The following is a 20344-nucleotide window of genomic DNA, read 5'->3' as shown; positions in this document are numbered from 1 at the left end:
TTTTAATGGAATGGCTAACATTTTGCCCATTGAACTTGTTATGTAAATTTTTGTTGAATGGATGTAACATAGTACCTACAATGAGTGTATACTCCTGTTCTTTTATTGTTGGAACACTGAAATTTGGAGGATTTATTTAGTTGTTTTAGAACTTCAGGGGGATGTGATCTTCCAGTAAGGTAATTCCCATTGGCACACTTCTTGCTGTATCCAATGGACTCATCAGATACATCTCTCAATTAGTGCTTGTTACATATGACAGAATGGAATTTGGTCCCATCTGCATTACCAGCAACACCCCTCAACCAACTGTGACAAGAGGTGGAAATAATGAGAAAGATTGTCTACAAAGATGAAATCCAACATCTCCACAGGTATCTCTATGCACAATTGCAGGTCTACATTGCAGATATGTCCACACTGTAGCTACATATGTTTGTGTAAGATGCTGAAACAATTTGGACAAGCTGTTCACTGATACCTGAATCTGTGAGTATGAAGCTACATAACCTGCACAGCAACAGTTACATGGATAATACATGCTGCTATTGTTCACAGTATGAAATCAAAGAACAAAACTGGCAATTGTGAAATTCAGATACTTCTTAGTCAGAGGATGGGTTAATAAGAGGTGTTGAAATTCAGGAACACTGTGTAGTTTCAGAATTCAGAATCAATGTTCAGGGAATGTTCATCACTATCATATGAAAATGCTTTCAGCATCTGGTGCACTACAGATGGCAGTAGAAAATTTGTTAGAGGGTGGTCAGTCAGCTGAAACTATTTTGTAAATCTAATTTTATCTTATAATAGTAGCCTGAGGTGGTTTTGTGCCAAGGGTTCATTAATTATATGATATTAGTGTAAGTTACATATTATTGCATGTAAATAAATTTACAATTCTAATAGCACACACTACACTTCACCTATGTTCTCTGTATCCAATGTAGTAGCCCAAAATGTTTCCATTCCACATGTGTTGCAGAGGTGGTGACCAGGCAACTCTTAGCTGGTCAGAGGCTACAGCTGTCACTGACAGCCCCTGAGGCTCTCCAGCAGGTGCTTCTCCATCTGTTTGTAGCAAGACAGGCTCACTGTGCTCTCCCAGTCCCAGGTCATTCTCTGCCACTACCCTGAATTGGTACAGTGTTGCTGGCAAGAGCCCACTGACCTCTGCTGTCAGTTCTGAACCTGCTGCTACACTGTGCCAGTTGTCACCTGGTGCTGTGAACAAAAATAAAATGCTAAATTGGATTATGTTATATTATAGTGGAAGTGACTTTAAAAGTAAGTTTAACTGATAAAAATGTGAGGAAGTACAATACACTAGACCATCTATCAAGCTGTGGAGCTAAATATGAAAATATGGCAAACATTCTGTAACACACTAGAATCCTGACTTTCAAAAGCTGGATAAAATATTTCGTAATTTAACACATATTTGAAATGTACTCCAAATGGCATGAAATCAAATAGTTGATATTTTTATCTGTTTAACACATCATGTATCAGTGACTGTCAACAAAAGATCTGACAAAGAAACTACAGTGTCTGCACCAAGAAGAGTATCTGCTATCAAACACATGCTCTTAACCTAAGCAGAATATTATTATGCCCAATAGAAGGCAGTGAAAGGAAAATGCTACAGCCGGCCGCGGTGGTCTAGCGGTTCTGGTGCTGCAGTCCGGAACCGCGGGACTGCTACGGTCGCAGGTTCGAATCCTGCCTCGGGCATGGGTGTGTGTGATGTCCTTAGGTTAGTTAGGTTTAAGTAGTTCTAAGTTCTAGGGGACTTATGACCTAAGATGTTGAGTCCCATAGTGCTCAGAGCCATTTGAACCATTTTTGAAAAGGCTACTACTAAACAGCAGCTGCTTTCAACTGCATACACCTTTTGAAATCAACTAAGAACATAAATGCATGCATCTAACTCAATTATGTAGGAAGAGATTTTACAGCATGTTTTACAACCCATGAATGAGTATGTCTCAAGAGCTTGCTCATATTATTCATTTTGATGCTAATATATATAACTAAATTCCAACTTTTTGAGAAATAATGAAAGTAATATTATTCTTCCTTTTTGCTAGTCTAATGCTAGTAGAGAAACGTTTACTCTGAACCTGTTTGCTCCTTTCTTGAAATAAAAAATGAAATGATTGTATGGTGTTATAGGCTGGGAGACCCCATCTGGGGTTGTTTGGCTGCCTCATACCTGTCCTTTTTATTTGACACCACTTTGGCAACTTGTGTGTCAATGATGATGGACTGATAATGCAAGCTCAAGATGTTTTCTGCAATAATTTACCTAAACATAATATTTACTATGCAAAATTGATTTCATACAATTTTCCATGCCGATTCTTGCCTATATGTTAACTACCCCAGATAAAAAAAACACACGAAAAAATCATTTTATGTAGACTAATATAATATTTCAGTGGCTTACATGTATTTGGTTTATACTGAGCTATGTACTTCAGAACAGGACTTCTATCATCACTAGGAGCCAACCACGCAATCTTGACTGAGCGACTAGTTGTGTCAACCACGCGCACATCCTGTGGTTTACCTGGAGCATCTAATACAAGATAAATCACTTTATGACAGAAGTTATAAGTAAATTAAAATAAATCAAAGTAGCACAATGCTGCGTAAACAATAAAATAAATCACTAAAAGCTCATTTTGCTCATATTAGCAGGAAAATGTGAGATAAAAATTATATATTATCAAACTTTGCTAACATAATAAATATTGGTAAATTATTTCTTCCACCTTTCTTCTACCAAATTGTAATGGAGTATAGGATATGACAACATAAATGAGTCTGATAAACATATAATAATCCAGCATTTTACCCATTTTGCAACAGAAATCCAAACCTGAGAAAGTTGGTTTCAGGGTATCAAAACATACTTTTACTTTCATCACCAGAGGACACATTTTCTTTGGTGTCACATTCTTCTGTATAATATATCATGATAATCTATTGCTTGTAGCCATGTAATATCTCAAATAACTAAGTAAATAGCCATTGTTGTCTACCAGTGCTGCAGCCAGAGAGACAACAGTGAGTCTGCATGGCACTCCCTCCCACCACCACACAGAGTCCAGAACCTAAACAGACCCAAAACACAGTCATGAACCTTTCCTCCAATAGCCTTAGCCCTGCATAAGTATCAGTCCTTTCCAAAGGCCTCACCTTTTGCCTCACCCCCAAATTCAATCATGAAGGACTTAGGACATGTTAAAGACCTTCTCTTCTTCTCACAGTCCTTACAGTGGGAACACTTTTTTTGACACCACCCATAACAATCAGACTCAACCAAAGATCAAAGTTGAACCCTGATTGACAAAGTTCACTCTTCCATCAAACCATGATCCACCTTCACTGCCCTCAAACCATTCTATTAACTTTCCAGAATTTCTTAACCTCGAACCTTGCCTCACCATCATTCCCCAAATCCCTCAACATGCAAACCACCCTTACATCCACAGAAAGATCTGCAATCCACCACCTAAAAACTGGTTCCAGCCTTATAATCCTATCTGCTGACTAAGGTTCCACAACTGTTGTTCTGAACCACAAGGATTACCTGGCTGAAGGACTCCTCCAGCTGTCAGATTCATTCACCCACAAATCCTGACACAATGACCCCATTCCAGAAATCTAGCAGAATCTCCAACCTCTACTTCAATCCTTAGTCCCACCCCAGAGCCTCTCCCCAGAGCCCATCTCTCTCCTCACCCCTACCATTTTCCACACTCCTACCTTCTACATGCTTCCTAAAGTCCATTAACCCAATCACCCAGGATACCCCAATGTTGTCAGTTACTGTGCCCCCACTGAGAGAATCTCTGAGCTCGTAGACCAATACTTTCAGCCTATTACCCACAAAAAAACCTTCCTACACAAAACATACCAACCATTTCCTCCACTGACTCTCCACAGTTCCTGTCCCTTTACCACACAGGGACCTGCTCATCACTAATGATGCCACCTCCCTTTACACTAACATCCCTAGTGTCCATGGCCTTACTGCTACTGAACACTACCTTTCCCAATGCCAGTGGATTCCAAATCAACCACCTCCTTCCTAGTCACCATTACCAATTATATCCTCACTCACAATTACTTCTCCTTTGAAGGCATTACCTACAAACAAATCAGGTTTACGGCTGTGGGCGCCTGCATGGCACCACCCTCTGCCAACCTATTCGTGAGCCATCTACACGAATTTTTCCTAAACACATAGAATCCCAAAGCCCTCACCTGGTTTAGATTCATTAATGACATCTTTGTGATCTGGATCAAGGGTGAGGATACCCTATCCATATTCCTTTAGAACATCAACATCATCTCCCTCATTTGCTTTGCCTGGTCCTTCTCAATCCATCAAGTCATCTTTCTCAATGTTGACCTCCACCTCACAGAAGGCTATATCAGTACCTCTGTCCATAACAAACCAACCAACCACCAGCAATACCTCCACTTTGACAGCTGCCACCAATTTCATACCAAGAAGTCCCATCCATACAGCCTAGTCACCCATGGCCATCACATCTGTAGTGGAGCAATCTCTCTCAAAATAAACCAAGGGTCTCACTGAAGTCTTTTCTTTACGGATCATAATCCCCCCCCCCTCCCCCCATCGCCCCAACTTTGTACAAAAACAGATCTCCTGTGTCTTATCTTTCCAGTCACCCAACACCTCCCAAAGCCTCCCCCCCCCCCCCTCAAATCCAGCCACAGAGGAGCATTCCCCTCGTGACTCAATACCACCCAGGACTGGAGCAACTGAATTATATTTTCTGCCAGGGCTTTGACTATCTCTCATCGTGGCCTGAAAAGAGAAATGTCCTGCCCACTGTCCTTCCTACTCCTCCCACAGTGGTATTCCACTGCCCACCGAATCTATCCAATATTCTTGTCCATTCCTACACAACTCCTGCTCCCAACCCCTTGCCTCATGGCTCACATACCTGTAATAGAACTAGATGCAAGACCTGTCCCATACATCCTCCTACAACCACCTACTCCAGTCCTGTCACAAACATCACCTATCCCATGAAAGGCAGGGATATCTGTGAAACCAGCTACAAGCGAAGCTGCAACCACTGTGGTGCAATCTATGTGGACATGACAGCTAACAAGCTGTCTGTCAGCATGAATGGCCACCAACAAATTGCGGCCAAGAAACAACTGCAATACCCTGTTGCTGAGCACGCCACCCAACACAACGTCCTTCATTTCAATGGCAGCTTCACAAGCTGTGCCATGTGGATCCTTCCCACTCCCACCAGCTTTTACGAATTGTGCAGGTGAGAACACTCCCATCAATATATCCTATGTTCCCAAACCCATCCTGGTCTCAACCTTCATTAGTCATTGTCCTTACTCATCTAGCCCCTTCCCTGTTCCCATTCCAGCACTACAGCACTACTCTACCAACACACCCAGTCTTTTTACTTCTTTCTTTTTCTGCTAACCCTGCTCCCTATCTCCCACTCTCCACCTAACCTCCTGACTGCACCTAGCTGTCCCACTCTCCACCTCATCCCTGCACGCTCCCAGCAGCACTTCACTGCCCCCCACCCCTTCCTTGCTACTCCTCCCCCCCCCCCCTGCCACAGCCTCCTCCTTACTTAAACCCGGTTGCGTCTCCCATAATGTCCTGCTACTCGCAGTATGGCTCCAGATGCCAGAAACTGTGGCCATGTGTGTGTGCACTGCATTTGCGTGTGTGCATGTGTGTATGTTGTCTAACTTTGATAAAGGGCTTGTTGGCCAAAAGCAATTGTGTGACAGTCTTTTTGTTATGCCTTTTTGTGACTCTGAATTTTCACTATATGGTGCGTAGCAACTATCCTTTTCATCATATTGTTACATTCCATCCTGGATTTTCCATTGTTTGAACTGATAGTTGCATCCATTACATATCTATTCCATTATTACCTCAAACCTTCACCTGAAAGTGTAGACTCAAGTGAGAGTCCCATAGATTTCTTATGTATATATACATTTAACGTGTACAGCCCTGTAGCATGGAAACTCTTCACCCCTTTATATGTTTAGAGATGATTATTGTACCTCATTTTCTTTTTAGAGATGTAAATTGTATGTAAATGTGACCTCCACCTAATAATGCTGGGCTCAAAATCTTTTACTTCATGTTCTCCGTGTATGGATATAAATTGTATGTATATGTCTCATGTAACATGTGGATTATATCTGCCTATCCTGAGAGAGTGAACTCTTTATGAATGCCCATTTCAGCTTTGTTAGTGGGGAGAGATATCTGGCCCAGACACAATAGCTAGATGATCACGTACATTTGTCCAACTCTGTATATTTGAGTTATCTCCCCTCAAAATATTGCTTTCAGCATTCTAGTATGTTAATTTGTTGTTAAACTCCCTGTAGTAGGTAAATTTCATTCCAGTAAATGGACCATTTGTATGCCAATGAATTAAAATTGTTTTCTCTCCTTCCATACCCAAAGTGCCTACCCCTTAACAGTCAGTTAATACGATTTTTGCTAGCAGTAGAGGTGAGGAGTGAGCTATTTCCCATTGTGGCATACATACTAACACATATGTGTGTTACATATACCTATGAATGAATTACTACAACAATTTCTTATTAATACTTAAAATATATACCAATTAACATTAGGTAATATGTTCTGCAGCTGTTTGATTTAAAACTTTAATAATAAACCCACATTAATGTTAACACTAAAGATTAACAAAAAAAATTAAATCTCACCCTGAACTTGAAGGTGAACTGTGCGCTCAGCCCTTCCATATTTATTCTGAGCAATACAGATAAATATTCCACTGTCACCTTTATCTGTACTTGAGATGTGAAGTTCAGATAGAAACCCTCCTTTCACCACACTTTCCTTCACTTCATACCTGCAGAAAGATTCTATATGAATGCTAGGTCCAGTAAAAGATAAGTCATGAATAAGAAAAACCAGTGCACTAATACTAACTAAAAATCTAAAACATAGACAATTGTCAACAGTAAAAGACATGTATTGTAAGATATTACAAAATAATCAACGTTTGTAGGTAGTAAGACTAAACAATTCAATTTCACTTTGAGTAAAAACAATTTCAAGTACTAGTCATGAAGCAATGAATATTGGTAGCTTATACGAGGGCTATCCACAAAGTACATTACATTTTGGAATTAAAAATAAATAAAGTATTGGAAATTTTTTTTATTATATACAGATGAAAGCCACACTTAAATACTACTTTTCTACATAGTTGCCATTAAAATTAAGGCACTTATCGTAGCGATGGACGAGCTTAGAAATTCCTTCGTCGTAAAATTCGGCCGCCTGCACCCTCAACCATGTGGTTACCTCTTCTTGAAGCTGTGCATCGTCAACAAAACGCTGCATAGCCAACCACTTCTTCAAGGCTGGGAATAAGTGGAAGTCATGCGGTGCCAGGTCGGGACTGTACGGCGGATGAGGAAACAACTCCCACTTAAAAGATTCGAGAACTTCACGAGTGGCATTTGCCGTGTGGGCCCGGGCGTTGTCGTGAATCAGCAAGATCTTTGAGCCCAACTTTCGCCTGCGCTTGTTTTGTATTGCTCTTCTCAGGTTCTGCAGAGTTTGGCAATACCTTTGAGAGTTTATTGTAGTGCCTCTTTCCAGGAAATCCACAAAAATCACACCTTTTCTGTCCCAAAAGAGGTAACCACATGGTTGAAGGCACAGGCGGCCAAATTTTACAACGAAGGAATTTCCAAGCTCATCCATCGCTAAGATAAGTGCCTTAATTTAAATGGCAACTATGTAGAAAAGTAGTATTTAAGTGTGGTTTTCATCTGTATATAATAAAAAAAATTTCCAATACTTTATTTATTTTTGATTCCAAAACGTAATATACTTTGTGGATAGCCCTTGTATATTGACACTACAAAGGTCCTCAAGTTTTGACTCTTATATGCAAGTAATGAATATGTAGTGACAATTTGAAGTTTGAGCCAGACTGGAACTCCAACATGGATTTCCTGCTTACAACAAGGAACATGGATTTCCTGCTTATCATAAGTAGTCACTTCCAGGCCTGACTCAAACTTATACTGGTATTGATATTTCTGCCAATGATCTTTGAACACTGCTCAGGGTATGTAGGAATACACCACTGGGGGAATGGAGTTGGTGGAGGACCATGGCTAATCCTGCCACGAGGAAAAATTATGAAATGAAGTAAATATACTGAAATGAAATGATTTGAGTGATGGGAATGAAAATCGGTGGAATGTTTCCAGAATGAGATTTTTCACTCTGCAGCGGAGTGTGCGCTGATCAAAATCAGTGGAATCTTGTCATACAGCTATGCTGAACCTGCAATGTAAGGAATGTACCATAAAAGAACCTCTAGTGTTTGGAAATCAAAAGTGGAAATATCAGTTACAATGAAACTTTGAGTCAATATTGCTCGCAATATGCAGGAAAATCCAGATTAGATTCCCAGTCTGGCACAAAATTTCAAATTGTCACTGCATATTCGTTACATCATTAGTTCACCTCATTTCAACAGTGTGAACTGATATCATATCATATCATATCATATCACTGTATCTTCCTTGATTTAACCCCACTGATATCTGCTCAGCAAAGAAAATTTTTAAAGCTACTATGATAAAAATTGAACTGAAGCACATTCATAACAATTTAAAAAGTTTTACTGTTCTATTTTTCTAACAAAGTGCAAGGCAAGATATAACAGGTCCTGCTCTTAGGAATGATGTGTACCAAATCTTATGTGCCAAAGTGTCTTGATTGGTATGACACTTTTTCAGTGTGCAAACAGATAACATTACCACTTGAAACTTATATAGGGTGTTCCTGTGATGATGATATAATCTTTTATGAATACTAGAGAAGAGAAAGTATATCAGTTTGTGATGGGGAAATGGGGAACAACTGAGTCAAAAGCTCTAACTGAAAATGAGAACATTTTAAATTTACCATTGACCTGGTGATGATCATAAAAATCCCAATAAAATTATTTTGTAATACTTTTATTTATTAACTTGCACTACATGCCACATTCACAACATCTTTTCCACATCATCAAAATTCTGTCACACTCAGCTGAACAACATCAGTGTTGTTCAAAGTATGTCACAGGCAGTGAGAATGCTTGCAGCTTCTCTACAGTTTAGGCAAGCGTATTATATACAAGACTTTTCACATGACCCCACATGAAGAAATCAGGTACAGTCAGGTTAGGTGAAAGAGCCAGCCACAAAACAGCACCTCACCCTCCAATTCACTTTTTCAGGGAACATAAATGGATATTCATGACAAACATGTGCAAAGTACACTTGGGCTCCATCATATTGGAACCATGAAGATCAAGTGGAATACTGTTACTGTACACACTAGTCTCACATTTGTTGACTAATACACAGAAAGCTTTCTAAGTTCCACAAATCATCTCTCTGATCTAAGGTGATAAACAATATAACTGAGCTGTGCTTACATACTGAAAATTCACTAATATGGCCACCAAGCCCATGCTAAACAATAAATACATTTCTAATAAACAGTTCTTGGTACAAATGTTAATGTTTATTAATTTTTCTTTTACTATTCAGTTCACCCAAATTATACACTCCCTCTAACAGCCAGCATCCATATCAAACCAATGACCTACTGGCAGAAGTTTGAAAAAATAAGTCTGTTCACAGTTACAGCTGGTTACATGGTATTCAATGCTAAATCTTTTGGTCATCAAAATATGACATAGTTCCTTACTTCACAATGAGCAATTCACCCCAAGCATAGGCTGTGCAATATTCCACTTGGTGTTACAACTGGTGGGAAGAACTGCAATTTTCAGTTTAGTAAATAAAATCCCCCAGTAAAATCATCTGAACTGGATATTCATGATTATGCCCACTTTATACCACCTGCAGTCATACTGTTCTTTGTTTAACTACATGACTGAGCACTTTCTATAATTTTCAGAACAATGGGGGACACAGTCTCCCTGCATGAAAGCTAGATTTCTACTCCTGAAGAACTAGTCCAGGCAATAAACCTGCTGTATACAAAACATGGGACCACACTCTTTTCTCATTGGTTGAGACAAACTGCAGCCAATAAGTGTTGTTGCTACCCTTGTATACCTATGTACTTCTCCTGCTTAACCACTGATAAGCTTACAATTAATTTTAACTTTCTGCCAAACTATGCCCTCTAAGAAAGATATAAAAACTTTAAACAGCAATATCTTTACGTTTCTGAAGAGCTGAAGTAAAGATATTACTTCCTAGATATAAATATCAACTGTATTACAAAAGGCCTTTAATAGATATAGTGTAATCTACTATCTAATTACATAACGTAAGGCACACTCTCATACATATTCAATTATCTACAATTTAAAGATTCATTCTTCATGTACACTATTCATTAACTTCAATATCCATTCTGACAAAATAATAAATGTTTATTATTAAAAAAACTAACTTTAAATGTTCCAAAATATTTGCAATACCATATGATGTAGTTTGTTGTTATAAGCTGTTTTATGAATAACTGACAATAAATTGTTTAGCTATCTCACTTTCACCATAAGTATACAATGTCATATTAGTTTACCAAGAATGAAAATTTTGAATCTTAAGTAAACATATATATCTCAGCACCCAATAAAATTATGAACTTAAGAACTGAATGGGGACCTATTATGATTTGAAAGGATTGGATAAAGTTTTGTCAGAATCCATTTACTGGAATGGACAAAAGTAATTAACAGGTCAGTACATATCTGCATGGCAAGGGAATTAATTTTCTCCCAAGCCACACTTCCAATTCACCTACAGAAAGGTGATTAATACTGCCTGTTAACAAATGATTAATATCACTATCCTACACCATGTAGTGGTCTGTGGCAAGACACAAGTATTTAATGAAAACAATCCACTTGAGCCCAAGTCCACAGTAAGTATTCTGTGAATAGTCTCTGATTTATTTGCAGGTTATCAAAGAAGATAACACTCTGAGGGGATGCTGAGAGCAGTAGTTTCACATTAAATACAACTAACTGCAGATGCTACTTTGTGGTGAGCGATTTTTGGGTTGCAGTGGAGGAGGGGCTTTGCCACATGATTGGCATCTGAGGTACTCACCTCACCTCACTGCGCTGCCCCTGGGGTGAGAGTGACTCTTGCAGCATAAGCATCTCGAACACTGGATGTTGCTCATACCAGATCCCTCACCCTTGGGTTTGGAACACAGGGTATGTGACTGCTACGGTTCTGGCTGATGTGATGGAATAAGCTTGTCTGGCAGCAAGGCATCAGCTGCTCCATTGGTAGCATTAACATCATTGTCCTCTTGGGAAAGCATCTCTGTGTTATGGATATTAGGTGTGGCTGTAGACGGAGAGGCCCCCACTTTGGTCCTAGTGCTTGACACAGTGTCCTCAAAGCACCCCAGAGAATGTACGATCCCCTTTTCCATTGAGGCTTTAGGCTAAGTGACAATTGCATCAGTTGGGTGTTTATCCTTGCCTGAAGTGCTATCTGAGGTGCAAATGTCTGCTCTCCCCACTATCTAGACTAAGTGGTGGTTGGTGAGTTTAGTGATGCTGTACCAACTGGCACCTACACTATCAGTGGGGGCAGTTACCTCAGAAATGACCTATGGTCCTGTGATATAAATATGTTCACCTATTGGTATGGCAGGGGCAATGGCATATTTGACAACTTCAGCCACAATTTATTTTGTTGCCATAGATGATAGCCATCATGGGTCGCAGCTATGTATATCTGTTGCTGCGGGAGGCTTCTGGAGCACAAACATTGAAGGAATGGTCTCTCCAAAAACTCATATTCAAACCAGAGTGCCACAGTAAAACAGGTAGTGGAAACAGAGTGGAATTACTTTAATTCCAGGTGCAGACGATGGAGCAGCATCTTGCATTAATGCCTGTGAAATACTTCTTGTATTCACTGGACTGGTACACACACAGTTTCATGAAGTTAATAGACTGGGGAAGGGTGTAAAATATGGCAAGATGCTACTCTGTAAGCACAATGCTGAATGCATTCACCATATGCCCTACATACTTTACTTCTTCTTCAAATAATTTGCAGCATTAATGCTAACTCAATAGATGGCTCATTGCCTTGATCATCTCCTGCTTGAATGTCTGGATCTTTCACTCTGTCCTGCCGAATTTTTTTTTTTTTGGTCAGTAGAAAGGTGGAAACATGACATGCTGAATGCCATTTCTTCTGTAAAGTCCTCAGTGATGGTAGAATGCACATTAATAAGATAGGTGTATAGGTAAAACTGGATGATTAATCTACTCTCACCAACCACATGGATCTCAGAAAAGTGTTAGTGAAATCTAAATCAAGTCATTCCCACAGTTCTGTAGGGCTGATCATAGTGAGAATATGGCTCATGGTACTGGTTGATGTTCTGTGCACATGGTGCAGCTGTGGACTAGCAGTTTGCTTTCTGCTGTTATGCCTTGTCAGTCCACATGTTGTGAGGCAAGGTTTTTGATCGAGGTAATTCCCCTGTGACTTCTGTGCAGCAACATGAGAACCTGGGGTGTCAGGTCTTTGGGAATGACTACACTGAGTTGATCACAACTGATGCTGAAGAGAATGACTCCGACCACTGCTGAGAGCTGGTTCTGTTGTCTTAAAAATGTCCATAACCGAGTATGTTTTGGTGCTCTTCCTGACCAATCCTTCTTGTCATGTTTGATGATGACCTGCAATAGCAGGCTGCTGGTGCAGGGGTCACAGACTGTATTTATTGAAAAACTGTCTATAGTGTCTTGCAGGTACTTATCCACTTGACAAAATTGGTAAATGTGACAGCGCATCTGTGTTAGCAAGATCCTAGTGAGCTTATAGTAGATGTCATATTGATACGAATTTACAAATAAGCTCAAATGTTGTAGCCTCTGAGCTACCTTTTGAAGTAGCTTGAAAAAGGACAGAACACATTTATTAGCAATATATACCCTGTGATGAGTTGAAATATATGTACATATATATGAATAGTTCCGCTAAGTCCGTATTAAGGTCGTTGATCCAGGAGCTATTGGCTCCTCAAAACTCTTGACATTTCTGTATGTAAGAACTGTACCCAGACCCTATTGCAAGCTGACATCCAAAATCACCAGACCATACATGTGGTACATCATTGCAGCAAAATTTGTTGTGAGGAAATAATGTTGGCAGCTTGCAGGATAAATTTTGCATAGTAACATACTTAGTGCTGTATCCTGCTACTAATGCACTTGCGTGTGAGTGTGCCAAGTGTAGTGTCACCATGCGCATGGCCTTAAAGCAACCGCTAACTGTATCAGTACCGGCTGGCCCTAGAGTTCGCCTGTAGGAAGTGTGCACGCAGCTCGATTTCTTCCTTGCTATCTACTGGTGGCTTGTGCCTATATATGAGTGAAGCAGCGCTGACTCACTCTCACTATGTTCTTTAGTTTTTACTGTTCATATCAGTTGTTCTATGCATCACTTATGTTGTACCTTCTATATGATTCTTTTGTCTTGTTATGTGTGGAGTTATGAGAGGCTTATTTCTATTATTGTTCAGAGGTTTAGGAACACCCTTCACCATTTGTTGTCATTGATGTTGAGAAAGAGTCAGAAATAATCAAAGGATGGACAGCACATTTGGATATCTCAAAGTACATGAAGAAACTCCCTGTCCAATCCAGCCAATCAAGGAGCTGGAAGTAACACCACATAATGAAGCATTGCTTCAGTTTAGAAGCAGCTACAATGGAGCATTTGAGCAAGCTTTGTTACTTCTTAGAGCAAATAAAAGGTGAGTTAACAACTTGAGAGAAGGTGAATTCAATCTCCTGTCTGCTTGATATGAAGGCACAGTAATTCCTTTACAACAGTATGTCTTGAAGTTTTTTTATTCATTAAAGTAAGTTTTTTAGTATTAGGCATATAACTATTTGAATTTAAGTGTTCTGATTACTTTACGGGTGATCTTAAAATACCTTCTGAGAAGTACAGGACTTGAAAATATTTTGCCATAGTGAAGTGCAAGTGTATTTCGATCATTTGCGGCATTAGTTCCAACCATTGAAAAAGAACGGAATATTTCACAATGTATTGTTAGTAGATTACATTAGATAATTTGTTATAATGAGAATTTAAATAAGTGTAAAGTCCTTGTAATCTTGTAGCTACATGGAATATGTTATGGACTTCTCATATTTTTCCTCTGTATGAGCTGTATTCATGATAAAAATGCATTTTATAGTTAAACTTTAATCAGATATGTATAATTTCAGCAGTACTGTTCCTCTGGTACACATGTTATGACCTAAAACAAAAATAAAGAATATAACTTACAAAACTAAAATTTTATGAGTCTTGAAACTTTAAATTTTGTCCCCTGAAAAAAATGAGAATTGTGACTTACCAGGTTTTTCACCTGGACTCTTCATATTTTTGTCTAACCCCTGTATATGCACATTTCATTACAATAAGAACTTATAGTTATGTCCTAAATCTAGTTCAGTGCTATATTATAACTACCAATTTTTCACCTTGGATTTAAATGAGCTGGCAGCCTAATTCCTTCCCGTAGCCACTCAATAGTCATAGGGGTATCACCTCTGGCTTCACATTGCAGTATCTGGGAGGCACCTTTTCGTATACTTGCTTGAGCAGATCTTACTTCGAATTGAGGTGGAACTGCATAGAGTAAAAAGAAATTACCTTTCATGACAAAATCTAATTAAGTCTAATGTCATTTATTCTCATCTGAAAACTCAGAAATAAACTGAAGCACATAAACAATGAGTACAAAAATATAGACGGTCTATGAACTGATGACTTTGTTTGTTACAATATTAAATTTATCACATGTATACTTTGAACTTCCTTAGACTAAAAATAGGAGTGATTTTCATAGAGAAGGTCAAAGCAAGAACCTGCAAGAGTGTGCTGAAATGTAATGCCTCTGAATTTCTTATGTGAAACCTCTTAAAGCTTTTTAAATGAGACAAACATTATTCACAATCTACATCTTTATTCTTCATGTCTACATGTTTATTTCTCATCATAGGCACCCTAGTGATGAACACATTTCTGACTGTTTGACTTCGTTAGTGGAGCCACAACCTCACCTCTGCTTGTACCACTTCATCACTGTGAAAGAAAAGTCCACCAAGGTCTTCTTTGAGTTTTGAAAACAGATGAATATTTGGTTGGACCAAGTAGGGACTGTATGGAGGACGATATATGACAGTGAACCCAAGGAGTCAGATTGTTGCAGATTTCACAGGGCTCGTGTTTGTTCTGGCATTAACAAGCAGAAGGTGACGGTGCTCCAAGAGTGGACTTGGAATCTGAAACTCAATTACAGCACACAGTTTCTCATGCACTGATGTAGATATGTTACACACCGCCAAGTTACATGCTACAATTCAGAGCCCTCTAGCTGCAGAGGGCTGCAAATGTGTGGACATGAAGAATAAAGGCATAGAATGTTAATAACATGTATTTTATGTAAAAAAAATTTAAGAGTTTTCATATAAAATATTTGGAGGCATTATTTTTAGCATGCGCTTGTGCATCAAACAAGTGCACCAAACTAACATAATCACCAGTATAACAGTCAAATAAATATAGAAATCATTTACAACTGAACCGAAAGAAGAAATGCTAAAATTTTATATTTTCTACAGCACTGAGGGGCACAATCAATTGTTGACAGTATCATCACTGAGTGACTGTAGTAGGACACGGGATGATTTGGACAGAACTTCTATTTGTGGTGATGAATGATAGCTTGCTATAAATATTGAAAAAATATAAGTTAATGTAGGTGAGAAGAAAAAACAATACTGCAGTTTTCAAATACAGTATTCACAGTGTGATGCTTAACAGCCACATCAATTAAATGTCTATGCGTAATGTTGCAAATAAGTATGAAATGGAAGGGCATGTAAAGATGATAGTAGGGAAGGTGAATTGTCAACATTGGTTTGTTGGGAGATTTTAGGAAAGTGTAGCTCATCTAAAGAGGAGTCTGAATACAGAACACTTGTGCAACCCATTCTTTAGCGCTGCTTATATGTTTGGGAGCCTCACCAGCCCAGATTAAAGGAAGACACTGAAGAAATTTGGAAGTATGCTGTTAGATATGTTATCAGTAGATTCGAACAACACATGAGTGTTACAGAGATGCTTTGTGAACTCAAATGGGAATCCCTTTAGGGAAGGAAACCTTCTTTTTCTGAAAAACTGTTGAGAAAGTTAACAGAACAGGCAACTGGAGATGACTTCAGAATGATTCTACTGCCGCCAATGTACATTTTGCATAAGGATCATGAAGTGAGGTAAGCAAAATCTGGGGTCATTTTTCCCTCACTCCAATTCTGAGTGGAACTGGAATGGATGATATAGTAATGATACACAGTACCCTCCACCATTCATCGTATGGTCGCATGCAGAGTATGTATGTAGATGTAGAACACAGTTCCACAAATTTGTTAACCATAGGTGTGGCATGTACAACATTTCTTAAATGAACAGTGTATCTTCTGTTGTTTTACTACTTTCATTATTTCAGTACAATTAGATTTCCAGAACCTCAACATCTTCCCCAAGCCCAGTGTAGTTGGTTCTGTATACATGCATGAATGGTCACCACCAAACTCTGGCAACTGTCAAACTTGACCAGAACATGCTGTACACAACATCACTGGCTACTTCAAACACTTGTTGCAATACCTAAGTGATTTGAATATTTCCCCCAAGAAATAGATTTGCTGAACTGACAATGTGGAATATACGGCACTAACACTTTCTGACAGTTCACATCCTCAGTTGCTCTCTTCCACTTCCCTTACCCTCACCTTACTTACATTCTCTTTTTCTACCCTATTTCTTTCCTATACTGATGCTGTACTTTCCTTACCCTTTCATTTTGTCTTTAATACTCTCTGACATTGTAATTTTATGACTGTTAGCAACAATAACCTTCAGATTGTCACTGAGCGAGGTGGCACAATGGTTAAGAGAATGGACACTTATTCAACTCTCCCAGTTGTTGTTGGGTTTCTTGACCTAGAAATCACTACTAATCGATTGAGTGGCTCCTCAGTCAGCCTTATGAGGCTGAGTGCGCCCCATACCAGTCCTCTCACCAAGAAAAGAATCCCTGGCAGTACCAGGAATTGAACTTGGATCCCCCATAGGGCAGTCAGACACCCCCAAATCCTTTAGCAATAATGAACTACTTCAATCAGTTACTAAGCAGTGTGATACTACGGACTCATATTTAGGAGGAACTCAATGGTTTAATCTGCAGTTATGGTTTTGTGACAGCCTTAGAGTCAGTCATCTTCAAGAGACATATTAACACTTTTGAGTTTGGCAGCCCATTGGAAAATGAAGAAGCAGACTCACTATAAACCTTTATCAATTTTGGATGAGCTCCTTTAACAATAAGATGTCAAAAACAAAGTATTTTATGGTGACAGAATATTCTATTTTGTCCATCCAAATGAAACACACATAACACGACTCCTTTAAAAAAGTTATGTGAACAAAATTATTACACAGTTCAGTTTGACAATTGGCATGTTACTGCATGACAAGTGACAACATAACACAAACAATACTTCATTGAAAGCAATACCAAATTGCATCAAGGAAGTTTCATATTTATTGTTTAATGGTACAGAGATGAATGACGCTCCAGAAGCATCTGAATAATATGTGATAACTGTATTTAAAACGTGTATGGTAAGCTTCAGCTGTACTGTCCCATATATATAAAAAAGCTGTTTTCTTCAAATATTCTGGAACACTGTTCAGTTTGGTACACTTTTCTCCTTACTGATAACCACTTATGGATTTCCTGTTGCCTTTCCCTACTGGAAACTTATTCACATGATTTGACAACAAGGAGATAAGAAATACCATAAGATGCAATGTGATTTGGAACAGGGAATATTTTGTGACTTAGTTAAGGCTTTTGATTATGTTAACTATGACAGCTTCCTTAGCAGATAGCCTGCAGTTCCTAAGAAAAGCCTCCCAAAGAAGTTTGACAAAATTCAACTACATCTAACAAGTTTTCAATTCCCTAAACCCTTTTAAATATAAACGTTTGAAATCAATAGTCAAATAATGAATTGTTGTTCTGCTCAACTTAGTAAAAGTTTAAATATTACAGAATAATAGGCACAGCAGGTTCAGTCCCCTTATATTATCTGAATCACATAATGATAGGCACTCAGAATTTAAAGCTATCTGACATAGTGCAGCAAAAGGTTTAATTTTGGGTCTTATGTAATTTTTGATGTCCATAAATAACTTCCATTTGAAGTTTCAAAAGATGCAAGTTTTTTTTTTTTTTTTTTTTTTTTTTTTTTTTTTTCTTCTTCCAGATAGTACAAGTAGAGGTATAGCCTACTTTGTGATGGTATACAGCAGTATGTTATACCAGTTGCCACTGATGAAAAAAATTCAGAACTGCAGATTTTGAGATATGATACAACAGAACTTTTACTGTGGTTGAAGTGATGTAAAACAAATGCTGTATTAACACTTTTAAAACGCTCAGAAAAGCATTAAAATAACGTTTTAAGAAGTCTAAATTTCAGAACACTCCCTGGAAGCCCATAGCACCAGAATCTCTATTTTTACAAATCAAGCACTGCACTGAGTGTAGGAATAAAAGACAATTCCAGTCCCCATACTGAAAAGGCAGCTAATGAAATATTCAAACACATCAATGGATGGTTTAAGGCAAATGGATTATCACTGAATTTTGACAAGACTCAGTACACACTGTTCAGAGCTTCTCACAGAACTTCACAACCTATAAAAATGTTTCTCAAACAATAAAATATAAGCAGTACAAAGTGTTAAGATCATAACATCAAATGGAAAACCAACTGCCTCAAATTAATGAAACATCTTGGTTTAGCTTTTTTGCAGTATGAATGATTACTGTTATAGGTGATTATTTAAAGACAAAGAAACGAGTTTGTTCTGCAAATGTCCATTCAGTAATAAATTATGGGATCATTTTCTGGGGAAATTCAAGTTACAGGGATAGTATTTTTAGAATACAAAAGCATTTTATAAGAATTATATCTGCTATTAATTCAGGACAACCTACAGAGATCTCTTCAAAAAACTGGGTATCTGACAACTACTTCACAGTACATACATTTTGAGAGAGAGAGAGAGAGAGAGAGAGAAGTATGAATATAACATAACACTAGAACCAAAAACAACCTCTACAAAGACATTAAGGGGGTTAACATTAGTAAACAAACGAGCTCGAAACATGTGTGAACATGTATTAAAGAATCTACCAGAAAACATTAAACACCATGTACCATAACGTAGTGGAGTTCAAAACTTAGTTAAAGAACCATAAACTGGGCAACTCTATCAATCCCATTGAAGAGTACCTTCACAGACACTCTTAAATTTACTGTTTTACATTAATGTATACTTATAATTAGCACTGTAATACAATACTGTAATGTCATTTCACTCTACTGCACAAACGGAATGTGACTCATGTAATGTAATGTAACAAAGTTGCAACAAAATAACTATGGCATTAATGTATGCCCACTACTGTCTGGTGAGTAGAAACTATCTGTATCTTTATGAATTAAACTCAGTTATATTAATAATGAATTGATTTCCCCAATATTCTGGTAAACAATGTATAAGTAGCTGTATAGCACAGATTCTTTAAAATATAGGTATAGTTAAAGTATTGTCATTCTGTAGATTTTTTTAAGTGCCTCAGGCATAAAATTCCTGTATGGTTCCATTGTGACATTGTAGAATGTGTACACAATGAGCTGGAAGGTGAACTCAACTGAAGACAAAAGTGCAAAAGTGGGCCTCCACAAAAGTTCTGCCATTTCTGCTAATACTACATTTCTATTGTGAATGGGATTACATTCAAGTTATATTTGTGTGTGTGTGTGTGTGTGTGTGTGTGTGTGTGTGTGTGTGTGTGTGTGTGTGTGTGCGAAGAAGATGATGTGTGTGTGCGAAGCAGATGACGATGAGAGCTGGCTTGGTAGAATAGTGTGGATAACTGCCATGAGAGGATGCACGTGGCATGTGGTATGGGCTGACCCACTGACAGAGGCATTTTTACCTGCTGGTGGCACTAAGCCAGGCGAAGCAGTTCTAATGCCGAGTTCAACCACCATGGACTTTGGTTTGCACTTTGTGCTGTGCATTGTTATTGTGTGGCCAGTTGTCGACCATCTGTGTGTTATATTTATTCCTGTGGTTGTCTCTATGCAGT

At 38.4% G+C, this 20344-nt stretch overlaps 1 protein-coding gene across 1 annotated transcript in view; it reads right to left on the bottom strand.

Moving 5' to 3' along the window:
• Positions 1–20344, bottom strand: part of LOC126183937 (Down syndrome cell adhesion molecule-like protein Dscam2) — a 461766-nt gene that overhangs the window by 138866 nt on the left and 302556 nt on the right. The window contains exons 9-12 of the mRNA XM_049926285.1: positions 14592–14739; positions 6772–6920; positions 2450–2581; positions 927–1224 (exon numbers count right to left, since the gene is read on the bottom strand). Coding sequence (XP_049782242.1) covers positions 927–1224; positions 2450–2581; positions 6772–6920; positions 14592–14739 — 727 coding nt within the window. The remainder of the gene's footprint in view (positions 1–926; positions 1225–2449; positions 2582–6771; positions 6921–14591; positions 14740–20344) is intronic.

Source organism: Schistocerca cancellata, chromosome 4 (assembly GCF_023864275.1).
Source record: "Schistocerca cancellata isolate TAMUIC-IGC-003103 chromosome 4, iqSchCanc2.1, whole genome shotgun sequence".
Lineage (NCBI taxonomy): Eukaryota > Metazoa > Arthropoda > Insecta > Orthoptera > Acrididae > Schistocerca > Schistocerca cancellata.
Note: the sequence above shows the minus strand (reverse complement) of the source record. Positions and strands in the feature narration are given on the sequence as shown.